The 23,966-nt window shown below is 41.0% G+C and overlaps 1 protein-coding gene across 1 annotated transcript in view; it reads left to right on the forward strand.

The window, feature by feature from the left end:
* The first annotated feature begins 2,231 nt into the window (after window positions 1-2,231).
* ROBO1 (roundabout guidance receptor 1) overlaps window positions 2,232-23,966 on the forward strand; it is a 699,165-nt gene continuing 677,430 nt past the window's right edge. The window contains exon 1 of the mRNA XM_066622672.1: window positions 2,232-2,319. Coding sequence (XP_066478769.1) covers window positions 2,232-2,319 — 88 coding nt within the window. The remainder of the gene's footprint in view (window positions 2,320-23,966) is intronic.

The raw sequence follows: 23,966 nt of genomic DNA on the forward strand, positions 1-23,966 counted from the left end.
TTGTGCTGTGACTCCAAGTATGATCACATTGTTCAGTGACTTTTGATGCAAAACATAGCAGAAGTTAACCAGTTTCAGAAGAGACGGCCTATTACGTCTCTGAACAAGTCTTACAGATCTGATGTTGCTGACAGGCTCACAACACATGCAGAGGCGCATATAAGTTCCTTTTTGAAGTGTGAGTAAAGTCAGAATGCTTCCTTTTAAAATCTGGAAATCAATAGAGGTGAAGAAGAAACATGATGAAGAAATACCTTTAGATCAGGGACATGAGGAAGACATGAAGCACATTTTTTTAATCCTTCACTTCCTTGAAAAAGTTGATGGCAGTATACGAGGTTGTCTTTTCCCCTCCCTTGTTGTCTTAATAACAACTGTATGGGATAGGTTAGACTGAGAGATGCAGATTGGTGCAAGGTCATAAAGTGAGGGCACAATCCTAACCAGGTCTACTCAGAAGTAAGTACTGTTTTGTTCAATGGAGCTTACTTTCAGGAAAGTGTGATTAGGATTTCATGACTGAGTGGGAGTTTGAACTTGGGTATCCTCAATCCATCTCTGGCACTCTGCTCACTACAGTACACTGGTTTAATTACATACTCAGTGACAAATGCATATCTAATGGAACAGTTGTAGTCTTGGTCAAAATTGGAGTGCTTTGACCAACTTAGAGTTAATTCAGAGCACCTAAGAACTTATAAGCAGCCCCACTGGATCAGGCCATAGGCCCATCTAGTCTAGCTTCCTGTATCTAACAGTGGCTCATCAGATGCTTCAGGAAGCTCTTCACTGTCATGCATAAGCAAAAATGGCTGGAGGTCCTGCATGGGTGCCAATGACTCACTCAGGCCACATTGGAGCAAGTGGTGGGGGCAGGTCTTGGGCAGTTTGGGGGAGGATCAGGGTGGCGTGCAGGGCAGGCATGGGGTGCTTTGAGGGTGGGATGTGGTGGATTTTGATGGGTTACACACACTGGGATCTTATCCCCTTTTTCTTTGACTGACATACCCCCTGAAACTTCTCAAACCTATGCCAAATAAGTAGCTTATGTAGGTTTGAGGAGACTTATGGGCAACCAGGCAGATTATGGGGACATATTTATTTACTTCCCTATGCATTGCTTAGTGGGGTGGGATAGGATTGGGCGCATAAGTGTTCCATTCAAGTGTTCAGTTCAACTATTTTTTTGTAGTTGGAAAAGTATTAATGCCACAGAACACAAAGGCAACCGAGTTTTTTTTCACAAAAATATGTACAGACCATCTTTCAATAGTAATATTTCCAGTGTAGTTGAGAGAATCATAATAATAGTATCAGAAAAGCTGCAGACTTTATGTGCTTAATGAAATGTTGGAACACTACTTGTATGCATCTTTACTGAAAAATCATTTTATTCAACTATGTTCTTATTCTTTTTAATGCAAAAAAGTTGTATTTCTCATTTTTTAATATTGAAATGATGACTGAAGACACATTATAGGTTCATTCAACTGTTGGTGTAGTACTAAAAAACATTGTGTCCATCCCAAGCACCAGACATCTATAAATATCTTACCGCCAACTGGTCTTCTGGCTAATTAACACCACAAAAACAGATAACCTCTTTTCAACAAATATTGTAAAGAGTTTAGGTCTGCTTAACTGTTATGAAATGTCAAGCACATAGAAATTTAAATAGGTGCTTTCCAAAGCAGGAATGGAGTGAAATAAATACTAAGATAACTTGCTGAATTTGGTTTATGGGTAGCTATACTTTAGCTTGAAAAGCCATAAATGTTATAGTCCTGCTTGCATTGTAGTCCACCCTTATTGGCTGAAACATTTCTAAGGTTGCAATCCTAACCACACTTTCCTGAGAGTAAGCCCCATTGAACAAAATAGAACTTACTTCTGAGTAGACCTGATTAGGCTTGTGCCCTAAGTGTCAAAACATCTCCTGCTGCCACACGATAGTGTGTTTATCTTTAATCCAGCTGTGTTTTCTAATTTTATGGCTAGCTGCTTATTTGTGTGATTCATAATCTCTAGGACAATTATATTGCAATTACAAGGAAATTTTTTTGCAGGTTGTGTGTGCATTGCTATTTTGTTCAGATAAATTGAGCAAAAAACATTGAAAATATATCTAAATTTCATTGAGAATGTAAATGTTCATTCTTTCATTCTATGTTGTTGCAGATAACATTTCTAGAAGTGCTATTGGACTGGTGTGATGCAAGAACAGAAGCAACATGAAATGGAAATGTTGTTATTTTACTGTCGTGGTAGCTGTACTCAGCCTGTCCCGGATTCATCAGTTACTTGGTCAGCTTATTCCAGGTAGAATTCAGTTTATTCAAAACACTTGTAGAGTCTTTTGCATTTCAGAATGTGCATGTTGGTATGAGTGCCTGTGTGTGAGAGGATCTGAGAAACTGATGATTTGTGGAGTATGCTCAATTCCCCATTGAATTATCCAAATGGCTTCTTTGGATTTGTCAAGAAATATACATAAAAAGGTCCAAAGAAACAGGAAGGGCAAACGTGAATTTAAGGATTAAAGACAACAGTAATAAAGAATAATTACAAAACTACAAAGAAAAGTACCAAAGTAGAGAAACCTGAAATGGTGAAAGTACACATATAATGTAAATTACTAGCTATGGCGTGTCTTCATTCCATACTGCTGCTGTCCAGATTATTATAAATTCTAGAGAAGACCCACTGAAATCAGTCTAGACAGGTGGAGCAATGCAAAAGAAAAATACACTTCTTATGGATTAGATTTTTGTCCAAACAGACACAAATTGATCTTCATACAGACATGGAGCACTGAGAGAGGTTATAGAGACGACAAGCATATATACTGTTAGGCAGAGTGTATCTAAATGGCTTCAGCATAGCTTTAGTAATTTGTCCCACCTAGCAAATTTTCTTGAATATTAGGCAACATCTCAAGAAATTTCTCTTTTCTCAACAGTTTTTTTTTTTAATCAAAGTGGGCTCCTTCAGGGGCTCCACAAGCACACCATACATGGCCACCACCGCCCCCTGCCTGATTTACTTGACCATACCTCCCATCTCCCTGTTAACAGTTTTCCTTCCTTATTTCCCTCCTATTCCAACTCTTCACTGGTGTTTGGAGTTGAACTTGGCGCTGCACCATTCTGTGCATGTCCTGGTTTTCTGGGCCTCTCTGAGACTTCTTTTAGGAGTGTAAAGGACTCCAGACCAAAAAGGAGAACCACAACTAGAGAGAGTGTGTTGCATGCAATGGGCTAGTGCTGAAGTTCACCCAAAAGTGAATTGCAGCAGAGATGCTACTAAAATGCAGATATCACTGTATTTTAGCACCCGGTTCAAGCCAGACTCCTGGGAGACTTTCCTAACAATTAGCAATAATCTAAAAAGCCTGTGTCTCTGCTGTTTGCATTATTTCAAAATTGTATTCAGGTACTTGTGATGGCAGCTGTCTGAATGGGCAATGTGAAACCTCTGGGACACATGGAAATTTCAAAATGCCAACGGTTTGTTTTTTTTTAAAAAGGAACCTTTAATAGATTTGAGCTTGCATTCTGAAAATGTAATGATGAAAACTTTGGTTGTGCCCCTTAGTGCCAAATGACTTACCCATCTCTATATTTCAGTGTTTGGAAAGCAGTTGTTTCAGAACTGTTTTCTTCTCCTGTAGAAACCCTTTTTTTCTATAGGAGAAACTTCCATGTTTTGCCTTCACAATGAAATACCATATTACTGAATGACAAGGTGCTGTTATTGATATCAAATTGGATGAATGGAATTTCAGTTCAAAATAGAATTTTAATATTTGATATTACCTGCTGAGATATGTAAACTTGGTGTGTGATATTCAACATGTATACTGCAATAACATTTTCAAGAGTGATGTTTGAATCAGATGCAAGATCAAGATCTCAGAACAGGAATTACTTTTATCTGAATTTTTTTTTATGCTCAGATGACATCTAATCAATGTTCTAATTTTACTGTTAATTCACATTGAGATTTTTTTATATGTGTAAGCCAGGTCTCATGACTTATAGTATGATAAAATAAAATCCAAAGGTCTCCGTCCTGAAATAATTCATTCTGAAATGACAAAGGGTCTACTTCCAAGATCCAAGCTGTAGAATCATTTTCTATGCATATAGTCAATCAAGAAGAGCCTAGTCAGTAATCAAGAAGGTCAGGTGCGTGAAATGGAAATAGGAGTCTGTGGAAGTAAGATTCGTGACCAGTTTCTTTATAAGTTTTCTGAATGAAAGAGTTTTATGATAGTATGCAGAAGAAAAATGGCAAAAACTGAAGCATCTTATTACATCTGGAGGATCTTTTGTGGCATAAGTTTTCATGGACTTTATCGCAGCATTATGTGTTCTCAATTGGCTGACACATGTGGGATCAAAGGCATGAAATGTGGTTGATACAACAGGCCTATGTCATTTCCACAAGAAGCTCATGTGTATACTGGCTAGAATTGTGTAATCTATTCATAACAGCAATCATAATATTTCATGCTAATTTTATACCCATGGTGGGAAGAAGTCCTCAGTTTGGATTGAACAGAACAGAATCAGATATGTTGAAAAATCCAAGTTCATCATTTTCATATAGGAACCTGTTGTGGTGAAGAACAGTGATTTTCAGGTCAGCAGCAGTGTGTCATGGGAGTCTGAAATGTTCTCCCTCTGGATTATCAATATTAACTCTTTATTAAAATCAGATTTGTATCAATTTATTCCCTTGCATAGAGACTAGACAAACTATGTTAAAGAGAGAGAGAGACATTGCTGACTGTTAATGGCATATATTGGAGGATGCAAAGGTGAATGATCACCAAGTGATATGGCTGATATTTTTTGTAGTAATGTTGCCCAGGTAAATGTGGGATAAGAATTGGTTTTGATTCAGGGTTTAGTCCTGGATTTGTACATCTGTTGTGTGATCTGTTGTTGGTGGTGAGTAGCCATTTTAAATTAGGGAGCCATCTGTGAGAAAGAGTTGTAGATAATTGAAGATACTGGTTTTAGATGGGAATTGTAAGCTATAGCAGGTAGTGCCATGTCACTTTTTCATTTTGGGATGTTGCCTTTGTAGGCTAGTGATGGGTATCAGTCCCGCCTTATTGATCCATTTCTTCTCTATATTTGGTGAATATTGTCTTTTTTAGAATGCCTAATGAAAATCTTTCAGATATGAGTCACTATCCAAGGAATAAAAATGTTCGTATTTTAAAGTGTGGTTATTGATCATGTGATAGATGGTGTATATACTGTACTAGGTAAAAGCATGTAGCTATGTATAATGGTTGGAGGCTTTATGTGTCCTAGCCACAGTAATACTTCCATGAAATGAAAGCACACACTATGAGCAGAGCTCCCTCTGAGAATTCTTGTGTAGTTATGTAACTAGTTCTTCATGGTTCAGCACATTTGGAATTTTACCCTCCTTTACCCTAATATCACCAAATTACTTGGTTTACTAAACCTTGAACATGCTAAATAACATTGCCTATGAGAGAAGCAATTTAGCTTTATATTGATGCCAGCCTGGGTGTGGCTGGGTTCCTAGTGCTCACCATTGGGCAGTATTCCTGCCACGCTGGGGAACGTGGTGGTTTTCTTACCTAGCCCGAAGGCCTGCCAGGGCCTGTCGGGCTGCTGTCGCTGTTGGGCTTGCCACGGGTGCCAACTGCCCTAGAGGAAGGTGAGTCCAAGGCCAGAGAAATACACAATACTGATAGCAGAGAGAAAACATTCAGAGACCACCATATTCAATAGTGAGAAGCAAGATGTAAAAGAAATGTTTTGATGCTTCACTGGAAGGTCAGCGGGGGGGCAGGGGGGGTAACCATGTATTTTTAATTTCACCTGGAAGGGGTTCCATAACAAATTGTGCGACTGCAGAGGAATACTCCATGAAGTTGCACACTGGATATGAAATTCTTCTCAATTTAAAAAGAGGTTTGCTGTGGCATATAAGGTTTCTGTTTGAGAAAGTCCAAACCTACCTCGGGAGTGGAGAACTAGTAGTTCAGCTCTCTATATCAGTGCCTTCTATTGCACAATATTGCAAACTTTAAAATTTCTTAATGCTCTTTGTTGTACTATGTTCATCAAACATAATATTTTTAAAAAGATTAGATGTCTCTGCTTAATGTGAATGCATGTAAAGTCATTTTAAGAACTGTCTTACACTGGTGTATTTATTTCGTGGACTCTTTTACATATCCCGGCAGATTCTTACTACTTTGCATGTAGTTTCCATGGGGAAATACTGTCTCATTCCTTTATTAAAATCGCTGCTGAGCCTTTCAGCTGGTGTCATTATATCTTACCTATAATTCACATATAAAATACACTCTTTCTACTATGGTTGTCTCCTGAGGTTTGTACTATACGTGCTATGCCACAATTTTTTAAAATCAAGATTTAAGAATGATCTCAGCACATGATTTCTAGCTTTCTCAATTTTAACATATGCTTAAGCACCATACGAGATGGTTCAGTTCAGTAAGACCTTTATTGGCATAAAACATATGAGATTGTAATGCATGCTTTACAGTGCAACCCTATGCTAACCTATCCAGAAGTAAATCCAGCTTTGTTCAGGGGAGCTTACTCTCAGGCAAATGTGATTAGGATTGACTGTAAATGTGATCTTCACATTTTAATTCAATTACTCTTATTTATTGGTCCATTTAAATTATGGCATGTAGCAAAACAAAAACAAAAAAGTTTGTAAAACAACATTCTGCTTATCCTAGTTATGAAATACTTACCCAAATAAAATCTTTCTATGCTATTGCACTTCTAAAAAAAAACATTTAGACTTAAGCAAATCTGTCAAAATTATCTCTGCAGGCCTATATTTTTACTTCATGCAAACAGCAGCAAAAGCCGAAAAGTTGGTCCAGACCAGCCATTTTCAATCACTGTGCCACAGCACCTTGGTGTGACATGAATGGTCTCCAGGTGTGCCGCGAGAATTTGGGAGAGGGTCATTTATTAGTAGGGCCATTGGGGGGATGTGAGACCCCACTGGAAACATAGTGTGCTTTGTCAATTATCAAAAAACTGATGGTGTGCCTTGACCATTTTAGTGCCTTGCCAGTGTGCCGTGAGACTGCTGCTCTATGTAGTCTAGACTGACTATATAGAACAGTAGTCTCCAAACTGGAGAATGCTGCACACTGGAATGCCTTCACCAGAGCGGCAGTTGCGTCTGTGGTGCAATGCCCAGGAGGCATTGTGCCCAGATTTCCAGACAGAAACGACTGCCCAGGGTGTTGCATTGTCCTGATCTGGGTAAAGTAAAAGCTGAGGTGTGCCAGATTGATAAGTGTCGCTCGTGCAGGGATAGGATTCTCCCAAACCCTGGCTCTGGCCTGTGGTCTGGGGGTTTGGAGAGACCCATATAGAGTGATATCTGCAAAAACAGGTTCTAGAATTTGCAAGGTTCAAGCTGTTAGGAACTTTATATTTCAACAGAATAAGTTCTTTGTGATCCACTTCTGCAATGAGCCATGTTGGTGTCTTTCATATTGCAGAAATACCTTTCACAAGGTGGCTTCCTTTAGTGCTGTTACAGTGCTACTCTTCCTGGGTTGATTGCTATCAAGATAGCCAATTTAAGATAGCCAGGGTAGCACATTCTGGCTAGTCAGTGCTACTTTCCTTCAATGATGTTTCCTATAGTGGTGTTTCAGACGGAGCTCAGCTTTTCAGAAATGCACCACCAGGGTTATCAAAAGTATTACTGGGCTCCAATTTCAGTATTACTGGGCTCCAATATTTTTTTCTATGTAGAGTAGTAGTAGTTGAAGTTGAAATGACATGAATGAAAATTGCTCTGTCTAAATGACAAGGCCTCAGCCATTACCCTATAGGGAGTTGGTGAAGCTGGTGCTAGTTGCCCCCTCAACTTCAAGATATAATTCAGGGAGAAGTCCTCAGGCCTACGCTGTATGCTTGAACAATGAAGAGATATCTGTATTTCAAACTAAGTAAGGAATCCCACAGAGCACCTTTTCTTGCTAACCATTATTAATCCAACAAATCTAGATTCAACTTAATATATGTTAAGCGCGCAGAAGTGCGTGTGGCCTCTGGGACACCAAGTGCCTCGGGAACAAAGTGCCAGGTAAGGCACCGCGAGTTTAGCATCTGTGTGAGTTTAACAGCAAGGCGAGGAAGCCAGGGCCCCAGACACTGCCCTTCTCTTCCCTTGAGAAGAGGGCAGCAAACCAGTGTAGGGTTTTGTAAGTACCCCTAAAAACAACAACAACAACAAAAGCTATGCAGTCAGCCAGCCAGCATCCTGGTGGGGGCTATCCAGTGTTTTGCATCGAGTGCAACATGTATGACTATATACCTCTGGGGCATAAGTCATGGGTGTGTCCTCGGTGCAAGGAGCTCTAGGGACTCAGGGAACAGGTCCGCTCCCTTGAAGCCTTGGTGGCTGACCTGGAGAAACAGAGGCAGGCAGAGAAGGACCATGGGGAGACTTCTGGGGACGATCAGGCTTTGTCCCACCCTTAGGCGCGCAGCTCCTCAGCTGTCTGTGTGAGAAGTCTCAGGGCTGGAGGACATCATCCTGGAGAGGAGGGAAACAATCCCTTAGGGGGGACCCCTTTTCCAGGGGACGGGCCCGTATCTGAACACACTCGGGATACTCCTCGGTGGGAGGGGGGTCGGGGGCTTCTTGTAGTGGGGGATTTGATTATTAGAAACATAGAGAGGGGGGTTTGCGACAGATGTGAGGACCACATGGTGACTTGCCTGCCAGGTGCGAAGGTTGCAGATATCACTTCTCATCTAGACAGGCTGGTAGACAGTGCTGGGGAGGAGGTAGCAGTTGTGTTGCATGTTGGCACCAACGACGTGGGCAAGTGTAGCCGGGAGGTCCTGGAGGCCAAATTTAGGCTATTAGGTAGGAAGCTGAAAGCTAGGACCTCAAGGGTAGCATTCTCTGAAGTGCTACCTGTTCCACACACAGGGCCAGCTAGGCAGGCAGAGATCAGGGGTCTCAATGTGTGATGAGACGGTGGTGTAGGGAGGAGGGGTTTAGATTCGTTAGGCACTGGGGAACGTTTTGGGACAAGTGGGGCCTGAACAAGAGGAACGGGCTTCACTTGAACCAGAATGGAACCAGACTTCTGGCGCATAACATTAAAAAGGTGGCAGAGCAGCTTTTAAACCGATCCCTGGGGGAAGGCCGACAGGAACCAAGGGGAATCCAGTTCGGGACTCCTCATCCCTATGGGGCGAGGATGGGGAGGTTAGAGAACAACAAGGCAAAGGCAGAGTAGGAGACGAAATTGGGAATGGTAGCGTGATGGAATGTGACAGATGGTTTGGCACAATGAGAGGATGTGGGGACAAAGGAGCTAATAAGCAGCGCATCCTGGGGCATTCCATGTACAAATGCTTTTAGGCGAATGCCCGAAGTCTCTGAGCAAAGATGGGAGAACTGGAATGTCTGCTGACTAAGGAAAACACTGACATAGCGGGTGTAATGGAAACCTGGTTGAATGTGGAAAATCAGTGGGATACCGCAATCCTGGGCTATAAACTCTACAGGAGGGACAGGGAGGGGCATGTTGGAGGTGGGGTGGCTGTTTATGTTAAGGAGGGGATAGTATCCAGCAAAGTAGAGATTGAAGTGGGTCCGACTCCACCGTAGAAGCTCTGTGGGTTAAATTACCAGGCCTGAGGAGCGATGTAATACTGGGGGCGTACTATCGTCCTCCAGACCAGAAGCCGGAAGGGGACCTTGAAATGAGGAAACAGATCAGGGAGGTGTCAAGGAGGGACAGGGTTGTAATCATGGGGGACTTCAATTATCCTCATATTGACAGGGTCAATTTGTGTTCTGGACATGAAAAGGAGACCGGATTCCTTGACATGCTAAATGACTGTGCCTTAGAGCAGCTAGTCTTGGAGCCCACCAGAGGACAAGTGACTCTGGATTTAATATTGTGTGGTACTCAGGACCTGGTTAGAGATGTCAATGTTATGGAGCCATTGGGGAACAGTGATCATGCTGCAATTCATTTTGAAATGCACGTCGGGGGAAGAGCACAAGGCAAATCTCTCACAAAAACCTGTATGAGCGGACTTCCCTCAAATGAGGAGGCTGATTAGAAGGAGGTTGAAAGGGAAGGTAAAAAGAGTCCAGTCTCTCCAGAGTGCATGGAAGCAACTTAAAACAACAGTAACAGAGGCCTAGCGGAAGTGTATACCGCAAAGTTAGAAGGGCTCGACTAAGTCCAGGAGGGTGCCCGCATGGCTAACGAGCCACGTTAGAAAGGCCGTAAAGAGCAAGGAAGCTTCCTTCCGTAAATGAAAGTCTTGCCCTAATGAGGAGAATAAAAAGGAATATAAACAGTGGCAAAAGAAAAGTAAGAAGGTGATATGAGAGGCCAAGAGAGACTATGAGGAACACATGGCCAGCAACGTTAAGGGGAATAATAAAAGCTTCTTCAAATATGTTAGAAGCAGGAAACCCGCCAGAGAAGCAGTTGGCCCTCTGGATGGTGAGGGAGGGAAAGGGGAGATTAAAGGAGACTTAGAGATGGCAGAGAAATTGAATGAGTTCTTCTGCATCACAGCAGAAGACCTCGGACAGATACCGCTGCCCAAATGGCCCCTCCTGACCGAGGAATTAAGTCAGATAGAGGTTAAAAGAGAAAATGTTTCAGACCTAATTGATAGGTTAAAGATCAATAAGTCAGCGGGCCCTGATGGCATCTACCCTAGAGTTATTAAGGAATTGAAGAATGAAGTTGCTGACCTCTTGACTAAAATATGCAACTTGTCCCTCAAAACGGGCACGGTGCCAGAGGATTGAAGGATAGCAAATGTTACACCGATCTTTAAAAAGTGAAGGAAGGGGGACCCAGGAAACTATAGGCTGGTCAGTCTGACATCTATACCGGGTAAGATGGTGGAATACCTCATCAAAGATAGAACTTCAAACCTCATAGACGAACAAGCCTTGCTGAGGGACAATCAGCATGGCTTCTGTAAGGGTAAATCTTGCCTCACAAACTTGACAGAATTCTCTGAAAAGGTCAACAGGCATATGGATGTGGGAGAACCCGTGGACATTATATATCTGGACTTTCAGAAGGCGTTTGACATGGTCCCTCACCAAAGGCTGCTGAAAAAACTCCATAGTCAGGAAATGATAAGGCAGGTCCTCTCATGGATTGAGAACTGGTTGAAGACCAGGAAACAGAGAGTGGGTATCAATGGGCAATTTTCACAATGGAGAGAGGTGAAAACCAGTGTGCTCCAAGGATCTGTCCTGGAACCAGTGCTCTTCAACCTCTTTATAAATGACCTGGAGACAGGGTTGAGTAGTGAAGTGGCTAAGTTTGCAGACGACACCAAACTTTTCCAAGTGGTGAAGACCAGAAGGGATTGTGAGGAACTCCAGAAGGATCTCTCCAAACTGGCAAAATGGGCAGCAAAATGGCAGATATGTTTCAATGTCAGTAAGTGTAAAGTCATGCACATTGAGGCAAAAAATCAAAACTTCACATATAGGCTGATGGGTTCTGAGCTGTCTGTGACAAATCAGGAGAGAGATCTTGGGTTGGTGGGTGGACAGGTCAATGAAAGCGTCGACCCAATGTGCGGTGGCAGTGAAGAAAGCCAATTCTATGCTTGGGATCATTAGAAAACGTATTGAGAACAAAACAGCTTATTATAATGCTGTTGTACAAATCGATGGTAAGGCCACACCTGGAGTAATGTGTCCAGTTCTGGTCGCTGCATCTCAAAAAGGACATAGTGGAAATGGAAAAGGTGCAAAAGAGAGTGACTAAGATGATTACTGGGCTGGGGCACCTTCCTTATGAGGCAAGACTGCGTTTGGTCCTCTTCAGCCTCTTCAGCCTAGAAAAGAGACGCCTGAGGGGGGATATGATTGAGACATACAAAATTATGCAGGGGAAGGATAAAGTGGATATAGAGATGCTCTTTACACTGTTACATAACACCAGAACCAGGGGACATCCACTAAAATTGAGTGTTGGGAGAGTTAGGACAGACAAAAGAAAATATTTCTTTACTCAGCGTGTGGTTGGTCTGTGGAACTCCTTGCCACAGGATATGGTGATGGCATCTGGCCTGGATGCCTTTAAAAGGGGATTAGACAAGTTTCTAGAGGAAAAATCCATTACGGGTTACAAGCCATGATGCGTATGTGCAACCTCCTGATTTTAAAAATGTGCTATTTATCAGAATGCCAGATGCGAGGGAGGGCACCAGGATGCAGGTCTCTTGTTATCTAGTGTGCTCCCTGGGGCATTTGGTGGGCTGCTGTGAGATATAGGAAGCTGGACTAGATGGGCCTATGGCCTGATCCAGTGGGGCTGTTCTTATGTTCTTATGTGCAGTGCTTTTTTTGTTAAAAAAAATGCGCAAGAACTCACAACTTAATCTATTTATTTAATCTATTTATTTATTTATTTATTTATAAACCATTTTTTAATCAGAGAAATAAGTAATGATACATCTAGACGTAGTCAATAACTACACACACACACACACACACACACACACACACACACACACACACACACACACATCCATTCCGTGTGAGCTCCCTGATAGCAAAAGCACTCCTGCCTCAGCTGGAGTGAAACACCCCATTTTTTTTAGGTGGGGAGGTGCTCCATTGGGCTATAGGAAACTCTCTCCATTGGGCTATAGGAAAGCCTATAGTTAAAGTGTTCAGAACTAATATATAAGGTCTTGAGCCCAGCTGGTGGCCATAAGCGCCTCAAGTATTAGTTCCAAACACTTTGAGCCTAAGAGCTCTTATGGCTCAATTGCTAAAGTGCTGGTCTGTGGAGGCAGAGGCTAGGGGTTCAAATCCCTAAATTTTTTTTTCTTCTTTCTTTTTGGGTGGGGAAGTGCTCCATGGCTGCAAAATATAAAGGTTGGTTGCCCGTTGCCAAAAGGGGGGCTAGTTGAGGCTGCAAAACTCAACTACAAAAGTTTTGTAGTTTCTGGCTCCTCAGACCAGCACTTTAGCAATTGAGTCATAGGAACTCCTAGGGCCCTCACGACTTACATTTGTACAAGGGCTCCTGGACCTTTACACATACGGATGAGTTAGTGGGTTTGTTTCCGTACACCAGCATTAGGCATCCATGGCAAGACTGGGCAGAACACACCCAGTTCTTGTGGACTGGAACTTAAAAAGCCTTGGCTTGATGATATCATCATGTTACCTGATTGGAGGCCTGAAACCCACCTGGTTACTCCAACCCATCTCTTGGACGTAGACAAACCACTTTGCTACCCAGCTGGCAGTTGCAGATGATCTTTAGGCTGAATAGCTTTTGCAGACAAGACAACTCTACATTCAGCGCATGGCTGGCTGGGAATGGCATTTTTCAGAGGACAAAGGCTGGTTGTAGGGGTATTTTCTAGCAGCTTTTAAAAGTCTCACTCACACTCACACGCACTGTATTTCACAATGAAATAGACATGAGTTTTAAATAATGAGTCTAGACTTTGGACTGACTTTGAGAAGACAACATCTAGTCCATCATGATAGAGAGTTTGAAAATTAGTGCTTTCTTAAAGACTCAGTAAAACAATTGAAAACAAACTTCTGGAATGTATTTCCATGGTTATGAGGAACTCCCAGCTAACTGATTGAAAGTTTGATAAATTCACAGTAGGCATTATCCCATCCATTGGGAATTTAGCCAAAAATCTCATTGGTCTTTGGAAACTGGGAATTATATCAAGAGTTTAATGAATGACAACTATTAATTTTTAATACCAGTATTTAATTGCACTGGTTTGCGATAACTTATTAAATTTTAGGGATATTTCATTTTTTTTACTAATTGTGGGATAAAGTCAACTATTAATCACTGTTTAATAATTAGTTTTTAATTTAATCTAGTTTGTTAAGGATGCTTCTTATATCTGACATCTTTATATTTCACTCCATCATAATACATAGGGTGATGTCTGAGAAAACCTGATCCCAATCAAACATCATATGTCATTTTTGCCATTCATTTTTGTTTGAAGCACATTACAGAAAGCTGTAGGTTGGGAGAACATTATTTCACACCAGCATAAGTCATATAGTACAGGATAAATGTCAGAGTTCAGTTTTATTTATAGAAATGATCTTGTGTGTGTGGAGCTGTAGCAACATGACACATGCCAATCATTGTGTGTATCTTTTGCAAACAATGCTAGGCTATTGTGAAGCTTTTTTCCCAGCTTTTCTGCTGCACTCACCTGTCACTCTTATCCTCCAGTCATAAAACACATTTACTTGGCCGAGAGTCTCTTTGGTCCTGGAGAATTTAACTTCCTACTAAATATGCTTAGGGTGCTACCATGGGTGATCAGTCCTGTTCAAAAAGGTAGCCATTTGAAACCATATCTTTAAAGAGAGAATCATATGTGCAATCTTTTCAGATCATTCTTCCAGGGGCCCGGGTGTCAGTCACCCCCCCTTTTCTTTCTTGTTTTATTTTGATTGACGCAGAGAAATTGTCAAAGTCCTCTGAATGCTTCATTTTCCTCAACTCTAAGAGTTGACCTTTGTTTATTCTTTGCCTTTTTGTTAGGATTTACAACCCTTTGTTATTCTGTCAACCAAAATGTCACGCCCGAAAAAGGGCAAATATTAAAGCAGAGGAGAAAAAAGAGAATGAGAAAGCAGCCCACATGCCTTTCTTTGTAGATGTTGTCGTGATCTGTGCTACCAAATCTTAATAAGGGAGAGATTGCCAGCTGCACTTCAATTCGAGGTCTCTTTATTAGCCTTAGTTTATCCAGCATGAGGTTTTATTTAATTGTCTGAATAGATGGTGACAAACCAAGAGGCACAGTCAGCTGCATGATACTTAATGAAGAAATCCATATTTCTAATCTAGCTGTAGAGCATACAACTCTCCAGCTTTGATGAACTGGCCTTTTGTGATGAACCGGACTGGAAAGCCACATGTGTTACACTGACTATCTAATTAAGTCATCAGAATGCATTGGAGCAAACGGAGTGGTTCACATGGACTCATATAAATAATTTCAGTTCCTCTATTACCTGGCTAATAGAAAGTGGCACTGTTCCAGATTATAACTGATAGGGGTTAGATAGTACAGCTGCTGCAATTATATGAGCAGGTAGATTTCTGTGAAACCCTTTTTCCCTTTTGTCCATGAGAATTGTGGAGTTACTTTGTTTTACTCATCGGTGTTTTGCAAGGATGTGCTGATACTGACACTTCAACTCCTCTACTATTGCCTCTTCTTCCCAATCTATCCCATACTTCTGCTGCGAGCATGTTATGTAGAAACCTATGTAGTACCCTGCTGTCATTATTCTTCAGTTTAGTGAGTCGTACATTTCCTATAGAATGCAGTGAAATGTTTTTATGTCACTGTGAGTGTTTTGTTTTCTAATTTAAATTGTGTAGCAATGGATGAAATCAGCAGGGCTTGGTTTAATGAATCCAGAGTGTGTCTTTCTGTATGTTTTGTCTATGCCATGAAATCATGCCATAATTTTTTTGTGTTTCATGCGTGCTTAAGTTGATGTTGGATACTGAAGACCCTACACCAGACACTACTGAAGATGCTTCTAGTTCATTGGTAAAAGTGGAGTCCTTGATGTGATACCATAACTTGGTCCCTCCCATTAAACTTTTTCTGGGAATTTAAAATTGGCCTCAAAGACTCTAGGCACTGGCCTGCTAGAGGCTCTACTCCTTACATATTTGGGGGCAGAGGTTCAGAGGAGGTACAGGAGGTACAGAGGAGGTGAGACTCCCTTCTTTTTTCTTCCTGCACTTTGAACCACTTCTTAGTTTGTTTATTTATTTAAAAGATTTTTATCTTGCCTTTCCTTTGCCGGACCAGATGTCCAAGGCAGCTTACAATTTATAGGAAAAAATTAAGTAAATACAATGTATAAAAACAATGAATAAACTCAAAAATAAATAAAATAAAAACCAGTTGGAGGAGGGCAAAACTATTAACATTCAAAGATTAACATTCAAAGTTCATTTGGTAAGTTGGATGGACTGCTAATACACTGGTTGGCTCCACATACAAACTAAGGGTTTGTACTAGAATGGAACACAATAGCCATGGCAGGTTACTCTCCCCCTTTATTTTGGATTGGGAAAGATTATTTTTGAAACCCCTCTCTTCTGACAGCCATAGTGAAGGGGAAAACACACTACAATGTGCTATCATCCATACATAGGGACAATATTTGTTACCATGCATTCCCCAATAAATACAGCCGACAACAGGTATGGGATTAAATGGGCCACTTTATTAATTTACAACAAGCGCAACAAGGCGAAATAGGAAACAATACCCAAACTAAGTGCGGGGTTCTAAATAGGGGAAACGACCTAGCCGTCTACGTCCCCCAGTCTCATAGGGCATCCACCCAACTCCAGGCGTAGCTCAATTGTTATTAAGCCCGCCTTTCACTGTCGCCCAAAGAGGGTAAGCCAGCCAAACTACTCTGCCTTCAGGTCACCCCTGCAAGGCCCCAAAGTTCAGACCAGGGGCTAGCCAGCCTGCCTGCCTCCCCGAGCCGGTCAAGCATCCAAAGAGCGGTTCTGGTTCACCCCTGCCCTTGCTGGCTTAGATTGGACGCCGGAGAAGGTCTTCTGTCTACCCACCCCGCACTTCTACCGCCAGTGACCAGAACAGTAAGTGATATCTAGCAGACCCAAACGTGCTCCATAGCCAGTCTGAGGTAGGCAAAAACAAAACACCATCATATTGCCAATCAGATGATGCTCAAAAATTCCTACCCGGTCCTCCGTAGAACGACCAGCTAATCCCAGACGAGCTACAGTGCGGGTGGGCGGGGGTCGCTTCCAGGAACAGAACGGGTCTAGCGCCTGCGCGCTAGATCAGGTTCAGTCGTCCCACCCCCCCAAGGCCAGCCAGCCAATCAGCTGGCAGCAAAGCCCTGCTGCCGGCTGATAGGGGGATAAGCCTGGCAATCATTGCTAGCGTGCCCATACAGGCATGCTAGCTGCCTTTCTTCTGAAACAGACCTCAGATATGCAAGCAAACAATGCATCTTCTAGCATCAAAAGATGCACAAACAAATTCTCAAACCGAGTCAGAGCTGCACATCTGTATTGCAAAACAGTGTGTGTATGGCACCAATCAGCTCCTTGGAAGCTGATTCGTGTCACATCAGTGTCTTCTGTTTCTTGACATGTCTTGGATCTGTCCAAGTGGACAGCACAGTCCACTTGTTCGATTGGAAGATCATCACGCACAATAGCCCTCTAATGTGTGAGAGTGCCTGACATTGCTTTAAGTCTTGTCTCTGAACTTGCACCATTGTTATCTTAAACATATAATGTGACTGAATTATGAGAAGGATGAATATTTATATACTGGTAAATCTTTCAGCTTTAGGACTCCCAGATCTTTAACAGTTGTGTAGAAGGGGAATTTCAGCAGGTGCAACTTGCCATCTCACCCCTGTGTTAAGTGGCAGTTTATATATAAAAAACCAACTTTATAAATGCATTTAAGTTCTTTTTTTTTTTTGTTTCTATCTTTGGTAGAAAATCAAAGAGAACACCTTTTCTTTAATTAGTTTTTGCTTAAGGCATTGTTACAGGCATCAGTGAAGATGAAAGATTCCCTCAAGGGTGCTGCAAATCCCATCTGGTTAACCATTTAAAACAAGGTTTCCATCTTTAGGCAAACAATTTCTTTCATTATGGGGGGGCTTGAGCAGTATGCATGGGACAAAATTGTAAGATGTTATTATGTATACCTTGCATTTTGAAACCAGAAAAATGAGAGTTGCATTTGCTTCATTTTGATAAATTGCCTTATTTTTGAGGTCAGAATTTTAACACCTCAGGGGAATAAACCTATTAGAGGTCTCAATATAAGCTTGCTCAATATAGAGGTTATGACCAATAGATACTTGTCCCTCACAACACTAAACTTTGGGCCACAAATATTCACAGTAAAAAAACTCAGATAGCATTTTTAAGAGAGAAACTAACTGAATGATACAACAGTAATGAAAGCATAAACTGAATTCAGAACATCTGAGTTCCGCCCCCCCTCAAATACTAGGCATTCTGAAATTAGTAACAGAAAATGTTAGCTTTTTTAAATGAATGCATTTAAGGTATATACCCTAAACCAGTATTTCTCAGCCAGTGGTACAGCTACCACCAGTGGTACTTGATGTGATGTCTGGTGGTACTCTTGGGATTCCTGGGCACCTGCCGCTCAGCATGAGGCCAGGAACGCAACACAACAAACAGTGGTAGAAGGTGGGTAGAGTGCCAAAGCATGCTTTTCTGCACTCAGAAAAGCCCTCCTGTTGACCCTAAGCCTCTTACTGATGTTTGTTGCATCACATCTGGCTCCCTGACCCAGAAGTAACTGATGATGATGTCATCACAAATTGCTTCTGGTGGTACTTCAAATAGGTGGACCATGTGTAGGGATCTGGCAGAGGACAAATGTTAAGAAAAACTGCCCTAATCTGAATTGTATGAGTTTCAGTTCTTTGACTAGATCTTTAGTCTACATGCTGTTATACTCCAACTCTCCTTTCAGGGAGTTAAGTGAATTCTAAAGTTAACAATGTCTTAAATTGATGGAATTGGCCTTATTGAGAAGCTTATGGCCGCAATCCTAACCAACTTTCTAGCACCGACATAAGGGTAATGCAACTCCAAGGTAAGGGAACAAACATTGCCTTACCTTGAGGAGACCATGATTGCCCCCCAACTGCAGGATGCAACACGTGCCCCACTGGCACAGCTATGCCAGTACTGGAAAGTTGGTTAGAATTGCACCCTATGTGATATAGTTGCAGTCATAGTGGCATAATCTTTATGCGAAGTAAGCCTGCATTTCCCAAAACAACAACAAACTGAAAAAGACAAATATTCTTCTTAGTTTTGAAAATGATGTACTTGAATGTTTGTTTTATTATTCCATCTTCAACATCCTGAAGAACAACCTCAACAATAAATTAACAGGAAACTCCAGTAGATGTAAACTAGGCATGTGATTTTAGAAGTGACATGTCACTACACTTCCACTGAATTAAGCAGGAAAAAAGTGTGCGTTGAAGGTTAATTACAATTTACAAAGGCATTCATTCAGTGTCAGGTTTGACTTTAAGATCTGGTTCAAAATATTTAACCTTTGTATTAGTGCAGGTTCTGTAATCAATCAGTGTTACAGCTACATTGCAAGGACCAAAGGAAAACCTTCAGCCAGCATTTGCAAGACCTTTTTTCTTGTTGTTGATGTTAAAACAGATAACAAATAATCTGGCGATAAAAGTTTGGCATCAGAAATAAACATGCAAAATACAGTAAAACTGTAGAGTGCAGACATCCATTATTAGATCAACTCACCTAAAAATAGTCAAACAGTTTTCAGGAATGGATTTGCATAAATCTGATTTTGCTATATGATATTGTGATAGTTTGATGGTAGTTTGAGTTCACGTAAGGACTAATCCTATCCTCAAGATATACCAGTGTTCCTCCAGATATGATGGTAACTATCTTCCCAGAATAGAAGTCTGCCTGATGATGGATGTGCTACTGATACTGGTGTAATGCTAAAGAAACAACATGCTGACATAGCTTGGATATCACTCAGATGCCCATGCAACTCTGCTGGCAAAGAAGCCAGAGGAGGGAGGAGTGTGACATGGGAAGGACGAGGAGGAGTTGACATGCATCATACCCCCTTCAGACAACAGATATGTTTCTGATGACAGAAAAATGCTACATCAATGTTACACTGGCATAGACAGAAATTAAATAAAGAACAATGGGAAAGGGAAAAACAGAGTAGGTAATGGGAGGTTATTTTTCCCCGCACAATACCAGAACTGGGGTCATCAATTCAAATTGACTGGCAAGAGAGTCAGAAGAGAGAAAAGTAAATGTCAGGTCAGCAGTATCCAGCAGTGAGATTCACACGTAGGGCAAGGTGTTGCCACATACTTGCCAGTTCTTGGTAGAAAAGAAATCTGATACTGGAATATTGCATGGTAATAAAAGGGCAGAGCCTAGTGATGTGAAGACCAGAAAAATAAAGGGAGAGGAAACCAAGATAAACAAAAATGAGGGAAATTTAAAAGTACCTTCATGCAGTGTTTTTCTAGAATGATGGCGAAACATTTTGTGAAGTAGTGTTTTTAAAATAATGTTATAGATAATTACACTGTGCCACTGCTCCTGAATTCAAACTCCATAGGTAACTATAGTAGTGTCCATACTTATTCATGCATTCACCCATCTATCTGCAAACACACACACACACACACACACACACACACACACACAATTCTTACCTGCTGCTCTGCTGGCTGAATCTTCATCTGCATGGGCCAAGGCCCAAACTGTGGCATGTAAAGCTTCCTTATCATGTAATGCAAAGTAATATCTACAGCGTGAAGGTAGATGGATAACAAAAGATTGATGCAGTAGCTGTATCCAAAGGTGGCTTCTGCTCACAGCAGGCAGGTTTACTCCTTGCACTAAAACAGTGGTTCCCAAGCTTTTTAGCACCAGGACCCACGTCTTAAAGTGACACTGTATCACAGTGGTCCCATGTGATGAAGGTTGCAATCACTGTACATGAAGGTTGGAGCCACTGTGTTTGTGGGAGAGAGGCCGCAGTGGCAGCACCTCTGCATTTGTATCCCAGCAGTGAAAAAAACTTTTTTAAAAGGTACCTGTTGCTTGTGCTGGCCCTCCAGAGGGTTTGGTTCCCTTTGTGTGTGAGCCCACGGTTCCCTCTGTGGGCCTCCCCATTCTGTGGAACAGCTCCCTGATGTGATAGTGACCCACTTCCGGTTTTTCTCCAAAAACCGGAAGTGGGTCACAATTGCATCAGGGAGACATTCTGATGCACAGGGAGGCCTACAGAGGAGGCCATGGGTTCCCCACATGCTCTGGAGGGCCAGCACAACCAACAGGTACTTTAAAAAGTTTTTTTTGCTGCTGTGGTTCAATCTTATCACCACATCACCCGCTAAGAGGGTAGCAACTGGTTCCCACTGCCCTGGGTGTTCGCGATCCCCAGATTGGGAACCACTGCTCTGTCTGAACCCACATAGCTTTATCATACTTTAAAAACAAAAAAATTTCACCTTACCAACTGAAGCCTCTGTTTTTATATTTTTTTTTACTATGGAGAGGGGCATCTTCTGAAGCATTTTTGAGCCCCACGTTCATCGGATCAGGACCATTCTGTTGGCCTTGTGTTCTTCTTTGCCTGGCCTTCGATAGAGCCAAGGCACGTTCACCTACTCCTGAGTGCGTGTGGCTTAGTTTCACTTTCTATAGGCTCAATACATTTTCCTTGTCAGCTTGGAGGGGAGGGACATCCTTCTCTAGTGTTTTTGGGGCCTTGCCTTCATCATATTCAGACCATTCTGGTGGTGTTGGATTCCTCTCTGCCTGCCCTTCAAAGTAGGCTGAGGCATGGTCACCTATTTGTGAGTAAACACACCTGTGTGGCTCAGTTTTATTTTCTGTATGAGTCAATTTATTTTGCTCTTCAACTGTCAGCTTGTCGGTTTCAGTTTTGTGTCCTACCGGTGGGCCGCTACCCACAGTTTGGGAAATGCTGCACTGAAATGTTATTCAGGAAAAGTTAATCACTTGGCCCAGTCCGGTCCTCACAGTATGCCAGTATTCTGTGATATCTGCTGGTGCTGCAATCTCTCTGCTAGTCTATACAATGCTCCTTCAGGTGCAAATGCTGGAATCCTTCTCCCTCTGTCAACACAGCATAGATTGGCCACCAGTAGAGTTCTGTGGGCACAGGGGTGGATATCACTGGGGTCCGTCTTATCTGGAACTTCCATCCTGGGCATGAGATGTCCCAGCAGACTCCTCCCAGGAAATACTGGTGTCTTCTCTTTCCTCTGAATCTTACTATACATTGTTTAATTCATGTTATATGAAATAAAATTATTAAAAACCATGGAAAAAATATGGTCTTTAAAAAATGCAACATAGAGAATATCGTATAACATTTTAATGCAATTCATTATCAATTTGATTACTTTGACACTGCTCTGTGCTCAAAAATCCAGTGAATATTGCAGATAGGCATTTGGATGCGTAGGATGTGGGGTTAATTTAGCTCATGCAGATACAACTTCTGTGTTCATGTCAACAAAGTGACTCCTGGGAAGAACTTCAATCACAGATGAAAAAGAAAATAAAATGTTTGAATAGAGTAATTAGGGACTGCATTCCTAATCTAAAATAGTGTATAATTGAATCAATTTAAATTTAAATTACAACTGAGGCCATGAGATACCAGAAATGACATTCTTTTAATTTCACAAATAAGAAAAAGCTCTAAAACATGCTACCGAACTTTCAGAATTAAATTATTTCCACATTTGGGGCCATTGATGAGATTTTCATGCATGGCTCTAGTCATTGATATTCAGTTCACATGGTAAGTTCTGTTTATGTCCCTTGATATCATCCTTTATTCCCTCAACTAAACTTTAAAAGGTTGATTTATTCTCACAGAAATTCCCTGAGATGCCAGGCTGACTTCTCCCATGGATTATCAAAGGCCTGCGATCTTTAGAAAACTCACATTTTTAGAGATATTGCCCTAGAGTGACTCATTAAAGCAAACTCAAGCTCACAACTGTAATACCTTTCAATATTTGATTTCTATAAACATTTTGTTCCACCTGGATATATAATACAGCCCTAAGTGAGGTCAGAATCTGTACAAGTTATTGCCACTCATAAAATGATATAATACTGCACAGCATAGCTCCACATGTTGGTGATCAATATTTCATTGCTTTTCCATTTTAAAACATATAGTCAGTTATTACTGCTTTACGATATACATGATATTAACTGTGTGTTTGTGAGACTTTTTATGAAACAAACTGCTTCAAGGTTTGTGTTCTTAAAAGCCCATTAAATACAGGCAGAAAGGGCATAGACTTTACTAATTTTCAAAAGTAAGCTTGAGCTGAAATTCGAATAGAATGTGTTTGCTGTAGAGATAATCATTTGTATTTAAAAATGAATTTGCATTTGTCTGATTTAAGAATTAGGACTCAGCAGTAGATGTCTAAGGATTTCCAATCTCATTTAAATGAGAAAATTACTGTTGAAAAATGACACTTTATTCTTTTTTGTATATTGTATATTTGTGTAACAGTTCTGTTACACTGTTAACATGTTCTGTTAATATGAAAGAACAATATTAGAATTTATAAGAACAAACAGTTATTGCTAGCTAGACCAGAAATTATGACAGCAGTAAACACTTATTTATGGATAAAACTATCTATAGCTTATCTAAATCTATAACTTTACCATACACTTCTCATGTACCAATGTTTCATGCTCTGAAATGTCACTTCACCTTTTAGTCTCTCACACATGACAAAGATAATCTTTTCATCCTTCCCTTTTGTTTCCAGCTTTTCAAAAGACTCCTTAAATAAGAAGTGTGTATCTAGTTGTTTAAAATGCATTGGTTTACTTTAATGAATAAAGTTTCCACTGATAAAGTATCAGTTCATTAATTAGATGTAATTTTAGTTACAAATGTGAATGTTTCAGGAGTAATGATAGCATTCCTTGATAAACAATGGAGTAAAAAAAACTCAATTAAGCATATGCTATAAGAACTATAAGAGCTAGGATTATTTTAATACCAGAAATAAGGAACAGTAAAATTGGGCAGTTATTGCCCTCAGTAGTAGTCAATGTTTATGTTTTGCTTTGAGATGAAGAAATAAAATGATCAGAAGCCTTACAGCAATCACATACATGTTATTTTACTGACACGATATTTAGACATTTGCAAATGATTAGATAAAAAACATAGTTTAAAATACTGAATTTGGATTGATTGAATGTGGATCACAGGTCATGTTAGGTAAGTATTTCC

The sequence above is a fragment of the Tiliqua scincoides genome, chromosome 3 (assembly GCF_035046505.1).
Source record: "Tiliqua scincoides isolate rTilSci1 chromosome 3, rTilSci1.hap2, whole genome shotgun sequence".
Lineage (NCBI taxonomy): Eukaryota > Metazoa > Chordata > Lepidosauria > Squamata > Scincidae > Tiliqua > Tiliqua scincoides.